The sequence below is a fragment of the Mobula birostris genome, chromosome 10 (genome assembly GCF_030028105.1).
Source record: "Mobula birostris isolate sMobBir1 chromosome 10, sMobBir1.hap1, whole genome shotgun sequence".
Taxonomy (NCBI): Eukaryota; Metazoa; Chordata; class Chondrichthyes; order Myliobatiformes; family Myliobatidae; genus Mobula; species Mobula birostris.
Genome location: NC_092379.1, coordinates 118754557 through 118777038, shown reverse-complemented (window position 1 = coordinate 118777038; position 22482 = coordinate 118754557). Strand labels below are relative to the sequence as shown.

Below are 22482 nucleotides of genomic sequence, written 5' to 3'. Positions count from 1 at the left end.
CCCAGTGAGTACAGGCCCAGAGTGATCAATCACTCCACATACAATGTCTTTCATTCCCGGAATCATTCTTGTGAACTTTCTCTGAGATTTCACCAATGTCAGCACATCCATTCTTAGATAAGAGGCTTAAAACTGCTCACAAAACACCATGTGAGGCATCACCAGTCCCTTATAAAGTCTCCAGCATTACATCTTTGCTTTTATATTCTAGTCCTCTTGAAATGAATACTAACATTGCATTTGCCTTCCTCACCACAGACTCAGCCTGCAAACTAATCTTTAGGAAATCCTGCATGAGGACTTCCAACTCTCTTTGCACCTTGGGTTTTTGAATTTTCTCCCCACTTAGAAAATAGTCTATGATTTTATTCTTTCTAACAAAAAGCATGATCATACACTTCCTGACTCTGTATTTGAGCTCCATTTATTCCCAGTCTTCGCCTCCTACCAGCCAGTCAATGCTCTATCCATGTTAATATCTTTCCTGTAATACCAGGGGCTCTTAACTTGTTTATAAGCCTCCCATGTGGCACCTTGCCAAAGGCGTTCTGAAAATCCAAGTGCACAATCCACCGATTCTCATTTGTCTATCCTCTTTGTTATTGCTTCAAATATTTCCAACAGATTTGGCAGGCAAGATTTTCCGTTAAGGAAACCATGCTGCCTTTGGCCTATTTTCTCAATCTACATCCAAGTACTGTGAAACCAGATCCTTAACAATCCACTCTGACATCTTCCCAACCACTGAGGTCAGGCTAACGGACTTTAATTTCTTTTCTTCTGCCTCTCTTCTTTCTTGAAGAGTGGAGTGACATTTGTAATTTTCCAGTCCCCCAGAACCATTCCAGAATCTAGTGATTCCTGAAAGATCATTACTAATGCCTCCACAATCTTGTCAGCTACCTCTTTCAGAATCTTGGGGCGTAGTCCATCTGGTCTGGGTGACTTATCTACCTTCGGACCTTTCAGTTTCCTAAGCACCTTCGCCCTGGTAATAGCAATGCACTCACTTCTGCCCCCGACACTCTTGAACTACTGACAGGAAGATGACAGTAACTCAAATAACCACATGTTACAACATTGGTTTGCAGAAGAACATCTCTGAATGGACAACACATCAAGCCTTGAAGTGGGTGGCCTACGGCAGCAGAAGACCATGTATGTACACTCACTGGCCACTTTACTAGGCACAGGAGACATTTGACACAATGGCCATTGAGTGTATGTCCTAGGTAGGGCAGCACAGTGGTACCACAATCAGTGCTGTCACACAGCTCAAGTGGTGAAGTTTCAGTTCTGAGTCCCCACACTGCCTGCTTCCAATTTGCCTGTTCTCCCTGTGGCCATATGGGGATTTCCCTGGGTGCTCCCATTCCCTCCCACATCACAATGATATGCTGGTAGGTCAACTGGCTGTAAATTACCTCATAATGGATGCAAATGCCAAGGGAGTTGGGCAGGGGGTTGCAAAGTGGGAGCCACACAAGAGGAAAGAAGTGATAGGCATAGGAATGAAGGGGAATAATCTTGGAGGAAATATACATTTGATGGGTTGAATGCTCTCATGCTACATTGTAAGCTAATATGACGAATAAATCTACTTGTAATCATATGCTTTAAGGACAGGTAGTGGTGCCCTTTTGGGATTATGCTTATAGCGTCATTAAACAAGGCTTGAGCAGGATTGAATAATGTTTAATTCTGTCAATGGGGAGCAACTTTAAAGTTGCTTGTCCCTGTTTTCAGATGATGGCCTAAAATCTCTCTCAGTTTGTGCTATATTGCTTCCATCATTAAAGGCACAGACTTGTGCCAAGGTTTTTTCTGGCCACTGGTAGTACACGACTGTGGTGTCACCATCATTGGCTTTACTAATGCTCCAGTAATGATCTTATACATGGAGATGGAAATACAATTAGTGGGAGGCCAAAGTGGTGGGTGAAAATATTGCCCTCTGAAATTACTGATGGTAATTTGGCACTTCTGAACCATTAAGTGAATATTTCAGGATTCCAGCATTACGCCTAATTTATCAACTATCAACTAGGTTGTATAGTTAATTTGGTTACTAGTAAAGGATGGGGATATATTTTCTAGGGTATCAACTTCTGGTTGCTATTCAATGATAATAGTTTGTCACTAAAACATCCAGACCTTGCTTGTTTTGAACTGCCCACTTTATTTCAAAAAGATCATAAAGATGGTGGAATAAAGAAATCAAAGTTTAGAGAGTTTCTGAAGTTAGGGTACATTTCTGGGTTGTGAGGCAACTTTAACAAAGAACTTTCTTGGACTGAAAAATACATGAAGGTATTCCAAATTTCAACTTTGTGTGCATGAATATTTTTGAAAAAAATATGATATAACATCCAGACTGTATTTGATGGAGTCCATTGCACAATTTATCTCATGACCTAGTATTCAATATTTCCTGACTTTTCGCAATCTTTTTCATAAAAATTTTGGACAGGTTTCAGAATCTCTATCTTTTCACCTCTGGCCGTTTTGTTCCTTCAAGGCATTCTTGTGCTGTGCCAATAAACTGTCTTCATGAAGTGTCTCTTTGTTCCTTGTCTGTGGACATGGAAATGTAACTGAGAAATCTTAATATTGAACTGTGAATTCAAATATAATGGTATCTTTTAAATAAGAAAGTAGATAAGAATCAAGGAACAGTAATGCATTGTTACCGATGCTAATTTCCAAATAGAGTAAGAATGAATCCCTTTCTATTATAGAGCCCTAAATGTTAAATGCAAGAAATATGTTGCAGATTATTTTTCTTCCATGAACATTTTAAGCTCTGTTAGCCCCCTTGAACAGCCAAGTAAAATTATATTCAACTCTTCACAATATAGTGGGTAACTATTTTCTAAGTACCAAACTAAATGTAGAAATAAAAATGTTAAAAAAAACAACAGTGGAATCTGGAACAAAGGCAGCAAATGCTACATAAACACAGCAGTCACTTAGCTTTGGTGGATGGAATGGATAATTAGTGTCTTTAGACTAAACATAGAATGCTCTTCTGAGGTTTATTTTGTAAATTTTGAGTTGAAACTCAGTACATTAAGTTACAACTGGGACAAGCCTGGATCCCTTAATATCTTCAAGCTTTACAGAAATTGAAGGACCTTCAACATTTTAAGCAACAAGCAACAATCCAATAAATATAATGTATGAAGGTTTGCAAGCAATGTATAAAATTATGAAAACTACTAAAACTGAGGTTTTTTTTTGCTTTTGTTATATACTTAAGTATAGTCTTCTTGTTTTATTTCCTTAATTATTGCATGATGGTGCTGGCCCTATAGTTTTTGAATATTTTTCTTTTATTGATATTGTATTAATGAAAAATGTTGTGATTATTGTTGACCAGCTGTTTTTTACATTCTGGCTTACATTTTAGTCAGAGAGTAATAAGAGCAAAGCAGTATGCATACAGGCCCTTTGTCCTAAACAGTCCATGTCAACCACAATGCCCTTCTAGTTGGTCCCTTTGGGCCAGGACCCTCCATGTACCTATCCAAGTGTTTCTTAAATTATACTAATGCACCTGCTTCAGCCACTTCCTCTGGCAGTTCATTCCATATTTGCACCATACTCTGTACGAAAATACTGCCTCCCAAGTCTGTTTTAAATCTTGCCCTTCTCACTCTAAACCTTGTTTTGCTCTACCTTCCCTGGGGAAAAGACTGCTAATATCCATCCTAGCTATACCTTTCATAATTTTAACATTTCTATAAGGCCACCCCCGAATTTCCTATGTTCCAAGGAATAAAGACCTTGGATTTTGATTTACATAGTGTCTTACCTTGATTTTTCTCCTTTAGATAATGGACGACTTCATTCTGCATTGCTCTCTCATGAAAATCAAACATGAAAGAATCAAATCTTGAGAAGTCATGGCTTATGGACACTAATAGACACCATATATCTGTCTACCTGTTTAAAGATGATTGAATGCTCTAATACATTAAGATGGACTCTTAACCTTACAATCTATCTTGTTATGATCTTGCACCTTATTGTTTATCTGCAGTATATTTTCTCAGTTGCTGTTACACTTTATTCTGCATTCTGTTATTACTTTACCTTGTTCTTCCTCAATATACCGTATAACTAATTGGTCTGTATGAGCAGTATGCAAGAAAAGTTTTAAAAATTGTATCTCGGTACATGTAACCAATTCTAATTCCGATTCTGTCTTTACTGCTATCGATGCAACCAACAATGGACACATTACAGAAATAGAGTTTTATAAATACCAAATGGAAGTTTGATAAATATAAGAAAGAAGAGATTCAAGAGACTTCCGATGGAGGAATCTGGAGCAACAACAATTTTCTGGAGGAATTCCATGGGTTGGGCTGTGTCTGTGGAGTGTGGGGAAGGATTGTCAAAGTTTTGAGTCAACACCCTGCGTAAGAAAATGTGCTCAGAATTAAGATGAACAAATTTCCGTCAAATTTAGCTTGAGGTTGTGCACTTACATAAAATTTTGTACAGCATATAGATAGAACATAAAACATAGAACATTTTACGTTAGAAAATTTGATTTTCTTGCAGTGGGATTATTTTTAAAAACTCTAATGAAAAGGGGCTTGAAAACCGATGAATAAAAGAAATGCGCACGCTCTTTAAAGTTTTTTGAAAACAGTCATTAGCTGCCATTTAGACTTGGACTTTAAGAGAACATTGCTTTTGAATAAGAGTTATCAACAAAATTGTAAATTCAACCAGAACTGGGATTGGTCACATGGCCTCCACAATTTGGACCACATGGTCTTCCCAGGAGTACAGATGTGCAACATCCCCATCCTGTGGTCATTTTGAGAACAGTTGCAAATGTGAGTTCAATACCATGGATAAACTGTTGCCATTTGTTTCTAAACAAAAGGGGCAATGTTCACAATGAGGATGTAAATTCTATGAGGATGTCACGGGACTTTGTTCAATTCTACAATGTATGGACTCCTCATCATGTAAATGGATTGGTTTGTTACCATTAGATAGATTCAGGGCCATCTGAATCAGTGGCACAATTGACTGGATTGTGCCAATGCACTAAGTGACTGGCAGCTGTGTGTGATTTCCCCTCATCCTCAACACTGCTGACTTTCTAATGTCAGGATGTGTCAGAAAGGAACAGCAAGTATCCACGAAAAGGAGCTGGCCCTGAATCTGTCAAGCACAAAGATGGTAAAAATGTTCTTTGTCAGTTGCTTATCTTTTTAGTGAGCATTTTGCTCCCATAAGGCAGACATTTGTTCAAATGCTTCCTTCCATTCTTTTGTAGAAAAGGATAGTCATCCTAGATAATCAAGAGTTGTTAGGCTTTTTATCTAAAATATCTCCAACACAAACCTATATCCTGTTATACATCAAATTAGAGTTTGTGATGAAGTTTGGTATTATTGCAGTGAAATGTTTTGTAATTATGGTGGGGGGGGGAGAATGGAGGAAATTGCCTTTGTCAGGATATAGACACACCCACAGTCTGTATTCACGGTGGAGAGTATCCTGACTGGTTGCATGGTGGTCTGGTGTGGAAACGCCAACACCCAGGAATGGAAAAATCTAGAATAAGTGGTGGATAAAGCCTGGTCCATCACAGGCAAAGTCCTCCACACTACTGAATACATCTACAAGGAGCACAACCACAAGAAAGCAGCATCCATCATCAGGGATGCCCACGATCCAGGCCATACCTTCTTCTCACTACAGTCCTTGAGAAGGAGGTACAGAAGCCTTCGTCCTCATAGTATCAGGTTCAGGAACAGTTATTACCTTTCAACTATCAGGCTCCTGAATCAGCATGCATAACTTCACTCACTGCAACACAGAACCATTTCATAGCCAATGGACTCACTTTCAAGAACTCTACAGCTCATGTTTTCAGTATTACTTATTTCCTTATTATTTTTTATTTTCACAGTGTGTCTTCTCTTGCATATTGGTTGTTTGTCAGTCTTTGTGTGTAGTTTTTCATTGACTTTACTGCATTTCTTTGTTTACTGTGAATGCCTGCAAGAAAATGAATTTTAAGGTAGTACTGTATATGGTGAAATGTACGTACTTTGAGAATAAATTTACATTGAACTTTGAACTTAAGTACTGAATGATGGTGAACTTTCCACCTCAGCTATGTATAATTATGATAAAGCCAGACTGCAACTTATTTTACCCTGCTCCAGTTAAGTTCATTGTCAGATAATCATCTGTCATGATGATGGCCGAGTATTTATTTACATTTTCAGACATTTCTCCACCTGTGGTCTATCCGAGCTAGGCAATAAGACATAGGAGCAGAATTAGGCCATTCAGCCCATCTGGGCGTCTACAATAAACCAAAAGCTTCATAAAATTAAAAATGTCAAATTACTTCACAATTTCATGGAAACAGTCTCACAGAATCTGAAATTTATTTTATTGATTTAGATGAAAAAATGATATTATACAACACTTAACTTGTCCAGCCAAACAATATTCAAGTAGTTTTGAATGAAACTTTTAACTTGCATTGAATAAAGGTATCACCTTTCACACACATATATACGAGTGCGGTTAGTTTATTCAGTTAGTGATTAGTACAAATATCACATTAAAATTTTGAAATGCATGAACGTGGAATTTCCATTTCATTTAACATAAAGCAGGGCAGACAATATTTCAATATTTACACAAAACCGAACAAAGAAAATATTGCCGTTATCAAATCAAGAAACATTGAGCAGAATTAAATTGGCCACAAAATATTCATTCTAATGAACGTTGAAACCTCTGCTGCTCATTGCTAATTATCCTTGAACCAAACTACAACATTACAAAGATGGTGCGACTCTAAAGAAAATAAAGTTGCTCGTTACAATATAGGGATTCAGACACTTGCAGGAAAATGTAAGTTAAGTTTTGTTTTTCACCATTGTATAGGAATCATAAGTTTAAGTTACTCAATCAGATTTAAAAGATCACTATTTCCGACTGAGATCTCAAAATGTATATTTTATATAAATGTATTGAGTTTTAAGAACATTTTAAATCCATGTATACATTTCGAAATAAATGGAGTTGCATTTCTTCACGGCACTATATTTTCAAAGTAACAAGACTGAACAGAAATGCGCAGCAATATCAGAGAGCCAAATAGCGGAGGACACGTCTAACCATATCATTCACCGATCAGTGTTTTAATGTAAACACTCCCAGTGGGGCTGGTGTATGTAGCCAACATGAAATCAGAATCCCTTATCTCTCCGCCGTGTCGCTGTGTTATGGGTCGCGGTTAATTTTCATCCCCCGGAGGAGATTCTTTGTGTAAAGATTAATAGCAGATGTTTTCCTCTATTACATAAAAACAGATTCAAGAGGACAGAATCTTGTTGCCGTTAAGCATTGTGCTGTGCATTTAATTTGAGTGTCTAGTGGGCCCCGTTTATAACTCCGCGCCCTCGCACTTCCGTCTTGGAATGTCAATTCAGAGTAGCCCAACATGTAGAGGTTTAGGTCCAATGGAACTATAGATTCGCCCAATGAACACAGCGTTGAAAAGGGAGCCCTGATTCCTTGAAATTCCCAGAGATCATAAAACACAGCATTTACACAGAAATCAGAGGGCAAAATGGAGGTTTGCTTTTTATATTGGAAGTGTCGGAGAGGAACACTTAAGTGTCCCTGCCTGTTCCCCGCTCCGCACACACCCCCCCCCCACCCCGTCCCAGTATATCTCCGTGAAGAGTAGCAACATCCCCGTCAACTGCTGGGGACACCCGACTCCTTTTCATAGTGGAAAAGCAGCATTCGGGATCGGATTAAGGGCCGTTTTTTCCCCTCAGGTCTATGCAAACAATTGCCCCGTTTAAGCGGCGGAAGGAACACAGCACCCCACAACCTAACCAGCTGCCCGCCTGTCAGCCACAATCTGCCCCATCTGTGGAAAAGTCTCTTTACCCACTGGCCTCATTAGCCTCCCAAGAACCCACAGAACTAGAGTAGAAGTTTCTCGATCTCAAGGGTTCGTCATCACAGATTGTGTAAAGAAATGTGAAATTATGAGTTGGCAAGATTCACTCTAACTGATTATAGGCATACACGTGTGCACACAGATGTTACATTTATCTGAAGGTGTGCTTATGAGTAATATTAGAATCAAAATAATAAATGTCTTACGCTTAAAATAAACCCCAGCAGAAGATTGCTCATTTGAGTGAATGACCAGGAACAAAGTTCACCTCTCTAAACTAACGAAGAAAGGTTCTGTCAAATGTCTCCCTCCCCGCTTGTAAAAGGTAAGTCAAGCATGATTCAAGACCATTGTCGATTAGGTTACATTATTCATTGGATGTCCACGGTTCTATCTCGCGCCAAATTCCATTAGTTTTGTAGGACCATTGTATAAGGCGTACCGTCCACCAGTGATATTAAACCTGATTTTGATTCGGAGACCATGAGGCATAGGAGTAGAATTAGGCCATTCGGCCCATCGTGTCTTCTCCACCATTCGATTATGGTTGATATATTATTCCTTCTAACCCCTTTCTCATGTTTTCGCCTTGTGACCTTAGACGCTCTTACTAATCAAGAACCTTTCAATCACCACTTTAAATATACCCAGTGACTTGGCCTCCACAGCCTTCTGTGGCAATGCATTCCACTGATTTAGCACTCCCTCGCTAAAGAAATTCCACCTCATCTTTGTTCTAAAGGGGCGTCCTTGTATTCCGTTTCAAAACTACCATTTCCGTTCCACATATAATTTTCAAAAATCTTTGCATGACGAATATTCCTGCCGTATTACTGATATCAAATCTGCTCACGCCACTGCCCAAAGTGAACCGAGCACACATCACCGAAGGGACATTAAATATGTGCGAAACTACTGTGGGTGTGTCGACTGTGAATGCCCGCAAGAAAATGAATCGCAGGGCAGCATATGGTGACATAAATATACTTTGATAATAAATTTACTTTGACCTTTGAAACTATGTGCCACAGGTGAATGAAAATATTTTGTTTTCTTTTGATCTACAAACCTATAGAGTATTTTCACTTTTTAGCCTTTTATCGCACAAAATACCCATAAGCAGCTTTAGTAGAACGGGTTGTGGTTTAAAGGAAAACTACTCAATTGTTCTCCACACACAAAATTCAGAAATGAAAAGAAGACTTTTTTTGATAATCTCAAGAATCCAAATGAATTTAGCCTAGGTATATGTAGAGATTGCCACTGGCGGTGATGGTCTAGCGCTGCACGTTACCTAGCAAGATCCTGAATTCCTCCCAAACTGAAAGCGCTCAGAGTTACTGCTAGATCCCCAGCATCCCCGAGTTGCTTTTCGTTGGGCGATGTTCAACTAAGGATAGAGGTCAGTTCGCCTGCCAAGGAAATGATACCCAGAGGTGGGAAAAGGGAGTGAAAGCGATAAATTTGGATTGTAAGAAAAACATTTTCAGGATAGGCCACAGTTATCACCACATCCAACTACCACGGGATCTTTCACTGCCGCAACGTTAGAGTACTATGTTCAAAAATCAAGGTCATTGTTTGCTGAAAACAGACACTCCCTTCAGCTGTGTGAGCATTGTTTAGTTTCTTCGAAATAATCCGAATATATTGCAAAGTATAATGGAACAAAATATTTTAAATGTGTGCTCCACGTCCAATCACATTACAGTCACTTTATTGTTACTCAATATCTAACTCTGATGTTAGAGACAGATTTAAAGCTACCTGCCCATTCATTCTTACCGTTCGTTCAGTAGCAGCAGATTTAAGTTGTGTAAAACTCTCTACGTGTCAGAACAGACGATGAATAAATATTAATGTAAGTTTTAAACGTTGCATATTAATGACATGAATTAACATAGAAAATAACATTAACAACTGAATTATGAATGATCTAAACTTCAATGAATTCATTAAGCTGAAAAACTTAAATTCATATTCTGTTCAACAGCGAAATGAGCATGAATCCCAAGGGTTTCCTTGTGTGAGGTGTTGAACCCAAATTCAGATAGATTTGCACCTTAAATTTAGATCATTACAATTTAGTGTAACAGTAGGAAACAGCATAATCTTAATCCAGTTTTTTTGAGATTCATGCAACAATGAGAAATTATTAGAATGAAATGTCTTTCAGCGAAAATCAGAAATGATATATGGTCCATGGAATTCCAAAGTCATGAAGTCAGCGCTCGATTCCCTGGACAGCATGAAATGACAAGTTTTGATGACATTAGTTTATGTGAACATAATCCGAGAATTCACGAATGTCTGGCGGGTGAAGCTTTGAACACTGGCGTGGAGGATCTCAACGTTAATTTTAAAACAATCTGGATTTCTGACGAGGAAAATCGCAGCCTTGGTCCATTATGAAGTTTGGGCGTCAATCTGAGGAACACATTGTGTTCGATGAAGGAAATTGTAAATGGCAATCAAATAATCCTAGAGTGGCTCATGGTAGAGCTGTGAGGGGAATTCGTGTGCCCAGAAATGTTTGTGCGAAGATCCTGGCGTCACCAATGGGAAATTCTGAGCTATCGTCTCGAATCCCGGGGTATCCAGTAGTGCGTGTGGAATCAGTTCTCGGACTCGGAAAGAGTCTTCAGGCATCTGTAATAGCAGGAGACTTTTATTCTTTAGAGATTAATGCGGGATGGTTGGATGAATGGAGGTTAGTCTTTCGTTGGATTAGTTGTTTTGATGTGTGCTGTTATAACACCTATTTATACAACATATGCATTAATTATTGTGGCAGAAAAACTGCTTTGGAACCAATTACCTCGATGCTGATTCAAAGTATTGTCGCGAGGACTCACCAAACCCGACAAACTAAATTGGCAATAATAGATTTACTGTATTCAATTTATAGCACTTCGGAAAAATTATCATCTAATCGAATTGAGTGGGAGCCCGCAGACTCTTCTCTCCCCGGCATAACGGAGATCGAAGAGAGGACAGCCCATCATGGTCTGACCACGGCAAAAAAAAAGAGAAATGGATTAGATCAAAAGTTTGCAAGAAAGAGAATATACACTTTCTAAAATAATCTGTTAATCATAAACACGAGAAAGTCGGCACATGCTGGAAATCCGAAGCAACACATAAAATGCCGGAGACACTCAGCAGCGTCCATGGAAATGAATAAACGGCCGACGTTTCGGGCCGAGACCCTTCATCAGCACTGAGAAGGAAAGGGGAACACGCTAGAATAAAAAGTGTGGGGTGGGATGTGGGGCGGGGGCACAGAAGGCTAACTCGAAGGTGAAGGACAAGGAATCTGTTAATCTTTAATCAGGTCTATTACAGACCTATGTTTGGTCGCGATAACACAGGTAATATTTTCCTAATGTCTGATAGACAACTTCAGGCTGAGCTGGCACCACATTAGTAATAATATCTTCACAATAAAGGTATAGATTGAATAGAAAACCGCAATAGAAAATCACCCTCCACCTCGTTGACATGTTAGGTATATTTCACGATCGTATACAATCACATTTCCTTTTTCGGTTTCTGAAGCGGACGGTGTTGACAACGTGGAGATTGCTTTGATTTATCTGCAGATTTTAGAACTGGTTTATTGATACTGTTTTTATTAAATGAATTATTGATTCACTATGTCGAATTCCAAAGAAGCAAAGGGTGTGAAGCGCGAAAGGATTGTTAGTTTATTTAAAGCGGAATGGCTTAGTGACTATTTCAAACGACTTTAATAACATGAAAATATTGATATTATTACATGCTGTCATATAGTATATGAGAAATAAGAATCATTGATGTGTACTATTTTATTGATTTTAAACAATAAATGAAAAACCGGACTTGGTATTTATTATCCTTAGAATAGCTCCAGGTTTACTTCCACTTAAAAATTCAGTGCGCACATGTTGTTGTCACTGGACAAAAAATTGCACAGCACAAGATTTTTGCGCAGACTAGTCATTACAAATGAGAGGGAACATTAGTTAAGTATGGGCGGTTAGATTAATTCTAATACTTCCTTCACGTTTTCTCAATAATGAACTCCACTTTAGGAGAATGTACTTGACTGCACCAAAGTAACATGTCCTTTCATCTGTGAGGAGACATTGCCAACTTTGCCAATTACTGCTCTACAAAGAATATTTTTTCACTATGGTCTCACAGAAATATTTACTGTGATTGTCCTTACTTATTACAGGCAATGAAATGTTAATTCCATTATCATCCTGAAGAGGGGTCTTGTCCCAAAATGTCAACTGTTTATTCATTTCCATAGCTGCTGCCTAACTTGCTGAATTCCTCCAGCATTATGTGTATGTTGCTCTGGATTTCCTGTATCTGCAGAATCTCTTGTGCTTATCATTATCAGAATGCTTTGAAAGAGCCAATTTCCACCTGGGCAACACACAAACAATGTTGAGGTAACAATCATTTTGTTCTCCTTTACACTTGTGTATTGAAGAATGACAAAAAACAATCCGGGATCTTGAATAATACAGCTAACATTCATCTATTAATCTTTGTTATTGTTACTCAAGGCTTTGTTAATGCACCATTGCGATAAACAAAATCACCTTGAAAATGCAAGTTGCATTTTTCTAGAAATTACTTACTGTGCTTTCATTTTAGAAAATTCATGAATGTACACTTGAGTGTTAAGTAGGCTAGAGAAAATTATGCCAGTTCTTGCACAGATTAAATGTTTGGACAATACTTGTGACCATTAAACTGATACATAATTATTTATTATCGTCATTAACAATTGGAACTCTTACCTTTTGGGTTAATCAAGTCAGTTGAAAACTAATGCCTTATTCTCAGACTCAGAATGAAATTCCTTACTCCAGCAATGAGGTTACTGTTCTATTTCTAAAACTAATCAACCTATCTTAATAATTATATGATAAAATATTTAGACTATTTACATGTATCTTCCATACATTGCATCATTGTTATTTTCTGTAAGTAATAAAATATAAGCAAGAAAACAATCTTGTATTATTTTTTAACTGGATTGTCCTACAGAGGACTGAAAGGCTTGATGGTTTAAGTAGCCTCTTTCTGTGCTATAACAATTCAATAATTCTACAAAATGTAGGTGTGCTATACTTCTGGGAAATAAATGAAACAAGAGAATCAATCTTTTAATTTAGAATTTATCTATAACTTTACTTAGAATGTATTTATCAGTTTAACTGATTATGCACAATTGGGCTACAAGTTTTGGAGTTCAACTTAAGGGGATGTTCAAATCTTACCAGATCTACCTTTTTCAAAGGAAGATGCAGGGATTGATATAATTTAGCCCTTCATTAATATTGCTTTTTTGCTAGCCCCGTATATATTCATGAGCTTTTCTTCAAACACAGCACTTTCTTTTCATACTGCATGTTTCTCAAACACTCCCAAAATACATACTTATAAAATTTAATTTCTTTCTTCCTTCAATTTCTGTTAGAAAAGGAATTTCTCAAATTTCTGGAATCTTCAGTATTAAGATACTTTGTAATACACTTGCAGAATATGTCTGATACTTTCTAACTTTGGATCGACAGCATACTATCCTCACTTTTGTTCACTCATCTCTACTGTTCCCGCTAAGCTGTTCAGATGCAGCCCACTGCTGTGCAGCATGACTTTTATAAAATGTTAATATAATTTTGAAATCTATGTTAAAATATGTAATTGTGAAATACACTGCAATTATGCATTAATGAATATATTCCATAAATTTTCTGTCCAGTAAACATACCACAGCCTTTACTTTGAAACAGTTTCAACATATTTACATTGCCAATGTTTCAAGTTACAACATTGTTAAAAATTGTAACAATAAACAGAGTGGAAGTCGGTAGCTCATTGTTAACACACTGTGGACTGCTGAATGCTGACACATATTACAAACAAAAACATTTAAAGTGCTGCACAGTTTTCAGACTCAGGGCAATGGTTGGTCTGCACAGATGCTGAAAAAAAATGAGTAGGAATGTTGCTAACATCCTCCTGATCTTACCTTTGCTTTGACGGCTCACCTTGCCTCCCTCTCTCTACATTTCTTACAACTCTTCTGTCTAACCCTCTAGAAATGCATGTTCTAAAACTCTTATGAACTTCTATAGATGTATGGTGTGGAGTATATTGACTCCATTACAGCCTGGTATGGAAACACCAATGTTCTTCAACAGAAAAACCCACAAAAAGTAATGTATATGGCCCATCATGGGCAAAGACCATTGAGCACATCTACATGAAACATTGTTACGGGAAAGTAGAATCCATCATTAGGGAACCACCACCCACGACATGCTCCCTTCTCGCTGCTGCCATTAGAAAGAAGATACAGGAGCCTTAGGACTCCCACCACCAGGTTCAGGAATAGTTATTACCCCTCAACCATCAGACTCTTGAACCAAAGGGGAAAACTTCACTCAACTTCACTTGCCCCATCATTGAAATTTTCCCACAAACTATCATCTCACGTTCAGGAACTCTTCATCTCATGTTCTCAATATTTACTGCTTTTTGATTTATTATTATTATTATTATTTCTTTCTTTTTGTAGTTGCTCAGTTTGTTCTCTTTTGTACACTGGTTGAATCTCCAAGTTGGTATGGCTGTTCAATGATTCTATTTTGGTAATTATTCTGCTAAGGATTTACTGAATATGCTCCAAGATAAAGAATCTTAGAGTTGTATATGTGACATATATATACTTTGACAATAAGTTTATTTTGAACCTTGAACTTTCAGCTTTCTAGTTTCCAGTTCATCAGTATTTGGACGTAGATTAACTAGGTCCTTCTCTCTGTCCCTACATTAAGTAGGTGAGCAATATTAGGTTGCTTTCATCTATAGACCTCATTCATTTTGGAGGCTAGCGAGAAAATGGAAATATTTTTCCCTGAGTTGCAAGCTCCTTCATGCAGTTTAGTAGTGACTACACTTCCAAAGTATTTTGTCAGCTGTAGAGCATTTTGTAAGGGTTATAAAACCGTGGAACTAGCGCTTTAGATTTTTTGAGCATTGGTGTGATTCTATCTGAAACAGTGTGAACAATATTGTTCTCCTTATTTCACAAAGGAAGTTAATGAACTGGAAGCAATAGCAAATTGCTAGAGGAACTGAAAAGCTTAGGCAGGATTTGGGAGACAAAGTGATAGAGGACATTTCAGGCTGAGATCTGCCATTAGGACTGAGTGTGTGAGGGAGAAAGTCAAAATGAAAAAGGTGAAATGGAAGTCTAGGCTCTGGTGGCTGAGGGTGGAACTAGGTGAAAGTGGAGAGGGAATGATGGGCAATAGGGTGGAGTCAGGAGACAGCAACCCACATAAAAGTTGCTGGTGAACGCAGCAGGCCTGGCAGCATCTCTAGGAAGAGGTACAGTCGACGTTTTGGGCCGAGACCCTTCGTCAGGAGACAGTAATAGAAATAGACAGTAATAGTTGGTGATGGGTAATAGAAACGGATAAGGAGAGAGAGGAACAGCTGCCAAGTTGGTGGTGATGGGGTGGGGGGGGGAGGTGGAGGTAGAGACAAAAGGCTGCTGCTGCTGGGATCTGATAAGTAAGGAAGGTGATATGTGAAACCAGAGAAGGGAGGGATGATGGGCAGATAGAACCAGCTGGGGGAGGGGAAAGGAGACACAGTAGGTAAAGTTTGGCGATGACAGGAACATGGAATCTGGCAGGGGAGAGGAACAAAAGTTGGTAATTGATTTTTGTGGAGTGGGATTGGAAAGGGGTTGTGGCTTAAGGGTTGCGAAACTACCTTGATGGAATAGGAGGTGTTATCCTTCTGGTTAATGTGTGGCCCTACTCGGGCTGTGGAGAAGGCCAAGGGTAAACAGGTCAGAATACAAACAGGAAAGGGAGTTGAAATGGCAACTGGGAGCCGAAGGTGGCTAATGCAGACTGAGCACAATTACACTACTAAACGGTTGGCTTAGTCTGAGCTTGGCCTCACTGATGTAGATGAGGTAACACTGAGAATACTGAGTGACGAACGAGGTTGGAGGTTCGCCTCACCTGGAGGTGCTGTTTCGGTGCCTGGATGCTGGTGAAAGAGGAGGTACAGGGACAAGTGTTCCTTCTCCTGCTGTTGCAGGAGAAAAGTGTCAGGGAATGGGGAGGGGTGGGTGGTAGATAACCAGAGAGTTGTAGAGCACAGAAACAGGCCCGAATGGTTCATGCCAACTTAAGTGCCCACGGTTGGCCTATTTCCCTCTAAATCTTTCATATTGATGTACCCATCAAGGTGCCTTCTAAATGCTGTTAATGTACCTGCCTCAACCACTTCCTCTGGAGACTCATTGCATATATGGACCACCCCCTTGGGTGAATAAGTTGCCTCTCAGGTTTCTATGAGGGAATGGTCCATATAGAAAGCAGAAATGGGTGGGGGGGGGGCAGGGAGAGCAGAGGTGAGGGGGAAGATGTGAGTTGTGGTAGGGTCCTTTTGTTACTGGTGGAAATGATGAAGAAGAATTCAGACACAGGTAGGGTGAAAGGTGAGGACTATAAAACATAGAAAACCTACAGCACAATACAGGCCCTTTGGCTCACAAAGCTGTGTCGAACATGTCCTTACCTTTGAACTTACCTAGGGTTACCCATAGCCCTCTATTTTTTTAAGTTCCATGTACCTATCCAGGAGTCACTTACACCCTATCGTTTCCACCTCCACCACTGCCGCTGGCAGTCCATTCCATGCACTCACCACTCTCTGCATAAAAAAATTACCCCAGACATCACCTCTGAACCTTCTTCCAAGCACCCTAAAACTATGCCCTCTCGTGCTAGTCATTTCAGCCCTGGGAAAAAGCCTCTGACTATCCACACAATCAATGCCTCTCATCATCTTGTACACCTCTATCAGGTCACCTCTTATCCTCTGTCACTCCAAGGAGAAAAGGCCAAGTTCACTCAACCTATTCTCATAAGGCATGCTCCCCAATCCAGGCAACATCCTTGTAAATCTCCTCTGCATCCTTTCTATGGTTTCCACATCCTTCCTGTAGTGAGGCGACCAGAACTGAGCACAGTACTCCAAGTGGGGTCCAGGGGAACTCTATTTCTGTTCTCTCTGGGGTTGAGTAGGATACAGTAGAAGTCACAGGACATTTCAGATGTACACTACAGAAACTGGAAAGCCTCATCTTGAGAACAGAAGCAACAGAGGTGAAGAAACTGAGAAAAATGGATATGAGACCCTGGCTGCATTGAAGACAATTCAGAGAAGTTCAATAAATTAATACTTGAAAAAGTGGGCTGTCTGATGAGGAAAGGGGTTAGGCAAGCTGGGGCTGTATCTGCTAGAATCTAAAACACAGAGAAGAAACTGACTTAATCATTTGGGGCCCTAAGAGAATGAGGAGAGCCTGTTTTCTCTTGTGGGACAATTTAGTCATCACTGTTCTCAAATAGGGGATTGAAACCAAATGAAGTAAAATAAATTCCTCTCAAATGGGCAGAGCCTTTGGAACACTCCCGCTTAAAAAGAGGTGGAATCTGAGTCTATGATTTGTTTGTATGTCAGCCAGAAAAGCAAAGAGATGAAATATTACTAAGGTCAGGGGGGAATGTAGAATTGAATTTACAAACAGATCAGTCATGGTATAATTGAATGCAGAAAACCAACTCAAGTGGCTGGGTGACCTACTCCTGTTCCAAATTTGCATGTTTGTATGTCTGCATGAAATGTATTAATGAATGTAAATAATTTACAGGCCCCTTTTCTCTTAGTACTTCTTGTGAAGGTTTAGCTTCTTGTTGGGATTTTATCCCTCATGATTCGGAATCAGAATCAGAATCAGGCTTAATATCATCCCAAATACTTTACCCCAATTTAATATTCATCACGCATGATCCTTGATAAGCACTGACTAGCAAGCTATTTAACTCTGTATGGTATTAGTAATAGTCTGATCTTATTCTCAATGTAGCTGAAAGTGACATTTCCCTAAGTAAGTCAGTAACAGCAAACATTAGCCCTCCCAACAACAAGCTAGATCAATAGACCTAGTACATAATGCACCATCAAACCTTGGATTTTCTTGATCTTTTCTGAACCCAGGTGATACTCTTACCTCTCAAGCACTGGAACAAGTCTTAAGAACCACTTCCACTAGGATTTACAGAAATACTATCTTTATGTGCAGGCAACACATTTGTTGGTCGATACTTTCCTCTTAGTAAAGTTAATCTGAATAAGTATTTCTAAATAAGAACAAGTATTTCTTAAACGGTAGGTAAGTCCAAAGAGCACTACTAACACACCCATCACATTATACAATGAGACTCAATCAAATATGAAACAGTGCCTTCAAGTCATTATTATTTTCTCCCATCTTCCTTAATTCCAATTCTCCTTTGCTGTGAATAAATATTCTAATGAGAGAATGAATAGGGGAATAAACAAGTCATATTTATGAGCTATGAATATTATTTTTCCTTAATTGCAAATGTGTGGATGGCAGTGGACTGGGTAATACGTTGATGATTTTTCCTCTTTCCCTCCCTTCAGGATTTACATGTATCACAGGCCAAATTCAAAATGAAATAAGTAGCACCCAGCTCCTAGTGAGATACTTTTTCAGACCAGATGCTAGGAGACAAGGTATGAAGGCTGATGAGGGTTGTATGGAAAAGTACATGAAGGAAGATCATGCCTGATCCTACTGAATGGCGCTGTAAGCACTTGGAGCCAAAATGGTTATTTTTACTTTTACTTCTTAATTATTGTGATGCTAAAGGGATAAAGATGACTTTACTACAAATTTCTCTCTCCACAGAGCTGCACTAGTGTGGTTGAGTGTTAGATCTGACTTTCATTAGTGAAATGACTCTGACTAAATCAACTGGGTAATCATTGGACAGGCATTTATGGATAGCCTTCAGAACCTTGCTCTTTCTACTGGTCAATATCTGGAGCTGAGTAACAATGGTGTCCAATGTGACCTTGAGGTGAGTTTATAACCACAATTATATTTCTTTGGAAAATTTTGAACTTCCATTGCTGTGGCAATCCCATTCCTGCCACTGCCTCAATTTGTTTGTTCCTTAAATTCTTAGGCTCTTCTTTTTAAACTCTAGATTTGACATTTACTCCTACTGTCTTCCTATCTTCATTCACCATAATCTTAAACTCAGCTAAATTCAGCATTTGTTCACCTAACAGTATGTGTTCAGCAATGCCTCAATGTTCTTTATACTTCTTTATAAATCCCTCAGTGGCAGTAACACCCCCCATAACTCTATGCTTATATATCTGAAGCCCTAACCATCATACAACCTTCTCAGGATCTCTTTGTTCTTCCACAATCCTCTCAGCAGGAGTTTCCTGGTGATCAAATCTTCAGATGATTGGACTCAATGCTCCAAAACTGCTCCCCTAGGCCTTCTGCATTTCTAACTTATCTCAACTCTTATAGGACACACCTTAAAACAGTAGAAATGCTGGAAATAATCAGCAGCTCTAAGGGGACATCATTATCCTGAAATGTTAACTTGGTTTCTCTTTACATGTTGCCTGATCTGCTGAGTATTTCTAACGTTTTCTCATTACATTGTGGATTTCACATTGCAGAGCAATAGGATGTAACACCAATTTAGCATTGATCAAATCAACAATAAATATATGCACTGCTTGTGTGGTGTTAACAACTATCAACTCCAATATTTGCTCACAGGAATCAATGGTGCAGGCCTTATGGTGTGTGATTATCAACAGAAGCTAACAACTGCTTGGTATGAAGCCACATACGTTTTAGTGCAGTTAAAAGGCAGGTGCCTTGCATCTCTTGGCATTTCCAACCTAACCGTCATAGTTAGACAATATCCACCCTGACTACAACGTCCTCCAGTCTGTTCATCCATTATGTATTTAGGAATTTCTCAGATAAATCTAGCACAGGGGTTCCCAACCTGGTGTCCACGAACCTCTCGGTTAATGGTATGGGGTCCATGGCATAAAAACCGTTGGGAACCCCTGATCTCGCGGAAGAGTGACGAATATTCTGACGGAAAGGATTGTGTTTGTGTTGTAGTTTCAGGGTTAACGGCAATCTTGCTTCTGAAGTAATGTTAAACAATCAAGAAATTACAAGGGTTACCTGTTGACCAAAAAGGCAGGTGTCCTGTGCACTCATGCACAACACCTACTCTGTGGTATCTAATGGTAGCCACAGTCGTAGCTACCTTAAAGGTACCCGGGCGAGGCAGCAAGCGAACAGTGACGTGACACAGGTGACACCAGACCCTTCAGCATAGACACGCTTTGTTTAGCACAATCCGTTCTCCTTTTAAAGAATAATATTTAAACGCAAGTTATCCACTAATAAACTCAAAATCTATTCAACTGATGAAGCGCGTGGCCAGAAACGGCAATTAAAAGATTGCTGTAAAAATAAGGAAAATATATCCATAAATAATTCTAACATAGGGGCCAAACACTACGCGTCTTAAGGCGAATGCTACTACAATGGCCACAATTTCAGCAAGGCGTTTGAAAGTCAAGGTTCAATCACTTTCTGAAGGAATAGGTGGAAAAGATGCATTCAAACACGTTAGAGCTATTAACACAGTCGTAGGAGAGGGGCGAGGGGTTTACGTTAATAAAAATAGTTCCTTTAGCAAGGCAGCAGGTATTTTTAAGTTCAAGCGGTTCTACAAGAGTCTTTATTAGAACTTTTGCGAACAGCGTTCATTTTATTGTTTTTCAGAAAGGCAGCATCATGATTTGACAGCAACTCACGAATTTCATTCTGTCTGGATTGTGGAAACTTACGCCCGTAAAATGCGCTTCTACTGGATCTCCTTTCTTTGTTTTGACACAGTCTCACACAAGCCTTGATGATCAAGTAGCCCACCTCTGCTATATTCAGAAGCACGCAAACGCCCGACACCGCCAGCATGAAGATGGTGAAGATGGTCTTTTCGGTGGGTCTGGACACAAAACAGTCCACCGTATTGGGGCAAGGGAAGGCGTCGCACTTGACCAAGCGGATCATCCTGAAGCCCGGGTAGATTAGATAGAAGATGTACAGGAAGGCGACTTCGAAAATCACCCTGAAGATGATACTGATGACATAGGTCCACCAGAGAGACCCAGTGATGTGCATTCTGCGCTTAGTCACTTTCTCAATGTCCATGTCCCCAACTTCTCCGGCCAGCTGCTTGACCCGGAAGGTCTTTTTTTCCACATGGTGCTTGTGGGCAACGTGCATGGCCACTAGTAGGGCGGGCGTGGAGACCAATATCAGCTGCAGGGCCCAAAGCCTGATGTGGGAGATTGGGAAGAACTGATCGTAGCAGACACTGTTGCAACCCGGCTGCTGAGTGTTGCACGTGAAGCCGGTCTTTTCATCGCCCCAGACGCTCTCTGCGGCCACGACCAGCACCATGATCCGGAAAATAAAGAGAACAGACAGCCAGATCCGCCCGATGCCCGTCGAGTGCTTGTTCACCCCTACCAGGACAGTGTAGAAAACTGGCCAGTTCATCTCCCCTCAGTTCAGGAAAGGAAAATAATAAATTAAGTTGCCAATTCCTCCGTGTCAGCACCAACCCGACCCCTTTTGTATTGGTGATCATATGGTCTGGGCGTTCTACATATTCAATTTGCATACAACGATTCTTTTTATTGCGCTAACAAAACAGTATTCAATTCCGACTCCTTCATCTCCACCTACACTAGATAAAGGAATCTGTGTAGTCACAAACACAGCATGTGCCTATTATCCATTGTATTAATCCATGCTATCCCCTTCCATACATGGATATACTTTGAGTGAAAAGAACCTGAGAATGAAACAATTTTTCCTTATTGTTTCATTTAATCATTAATATTTTAATTTTATTTTAATTTATGGAAATTTCTACAGGCCAGTAAAAACAATAATAACGCAAACGTTTCTTCAGCGTTGGTAATGAATGAAATGATGTGGGTAAGTTTAAGAACATCTTGAATATTTTGTAGCTTTATTCAAAGTAAGATATTTGCTAGTAATGATAACAGGGTACCACACTGGTCTCAATGGTTCATAATGTATTAGAAGTGAAATCAACCGTTGCCAGTTAAAAGTCAAAAGCAAGTTGCATTTATTTGACATTCTCAACAAAGTGAACATATTCCAAGGTACTTCTCTGTGGCATTAGCAAATAAAAAATGCCAGTAATTCAAAAAAGAGATATTAATTAAGGCACGGGACCAATGGTGTCTTAAGAGTGTGTAGTAGTATCTTTTAGAGAGGGAATTCTGTCAAGGCAGCTGAAGGTAGGATATCCAGAAGAGTAATTCATGTCAGAACGAACCCAAGGATCATAAGGAAATTGAAATTTTGCAAAAAGTTGCAGATATATGGAGTGTCAAGACCATACTTAAAACACTTTGAGAAATCCAGAATACAGATTTTGCTGGGATGAAAACCAGTGTAGATTAACTGGCTCAGCCTGATGGGTGAAAGAAGCATGTGTGAGTTAGGATATAGACATGAGAATCTT

The 22482-nt window shown here is 39.4% G+C and overlaps 1 protein-coding gene across 1 annotated transcript; it reads right to left on the bottom strand.

The window, feature by feature from the left end:
* Positions 1-10281: 10281 nt before the first annotated feature.
* gjb1a (gap junction protein beta 1a) lies at positions 10282-21482 on the bottom strand. Its single transcript, XM_072270863.1, has 2 exons — positions 20768-21482; positions 10282-10612 (listed from the first exon to the last, which is right to left on the bottom strand). The coding sequence occupies exons 1-2, from the start codon at positions 21480-21482 to the stop codon at positions 10605-10607; spliced, it is 723 nt and encodes a 240-aa protein (XP_072126964.1). The 3' UTR covers positions 10282-10604.
* Positions 21483-22482: the final 1000 nt, after the last annotated feature.

Coding starts and splice junctions, on each gene's coding strand:
- gjb1a (XM_072270863.1), bottom strand. CDS start 21,482: ATGAACTGGCCAGTTTTCTACACTGTCCTGGTAGGGGTGAACAAGCAC.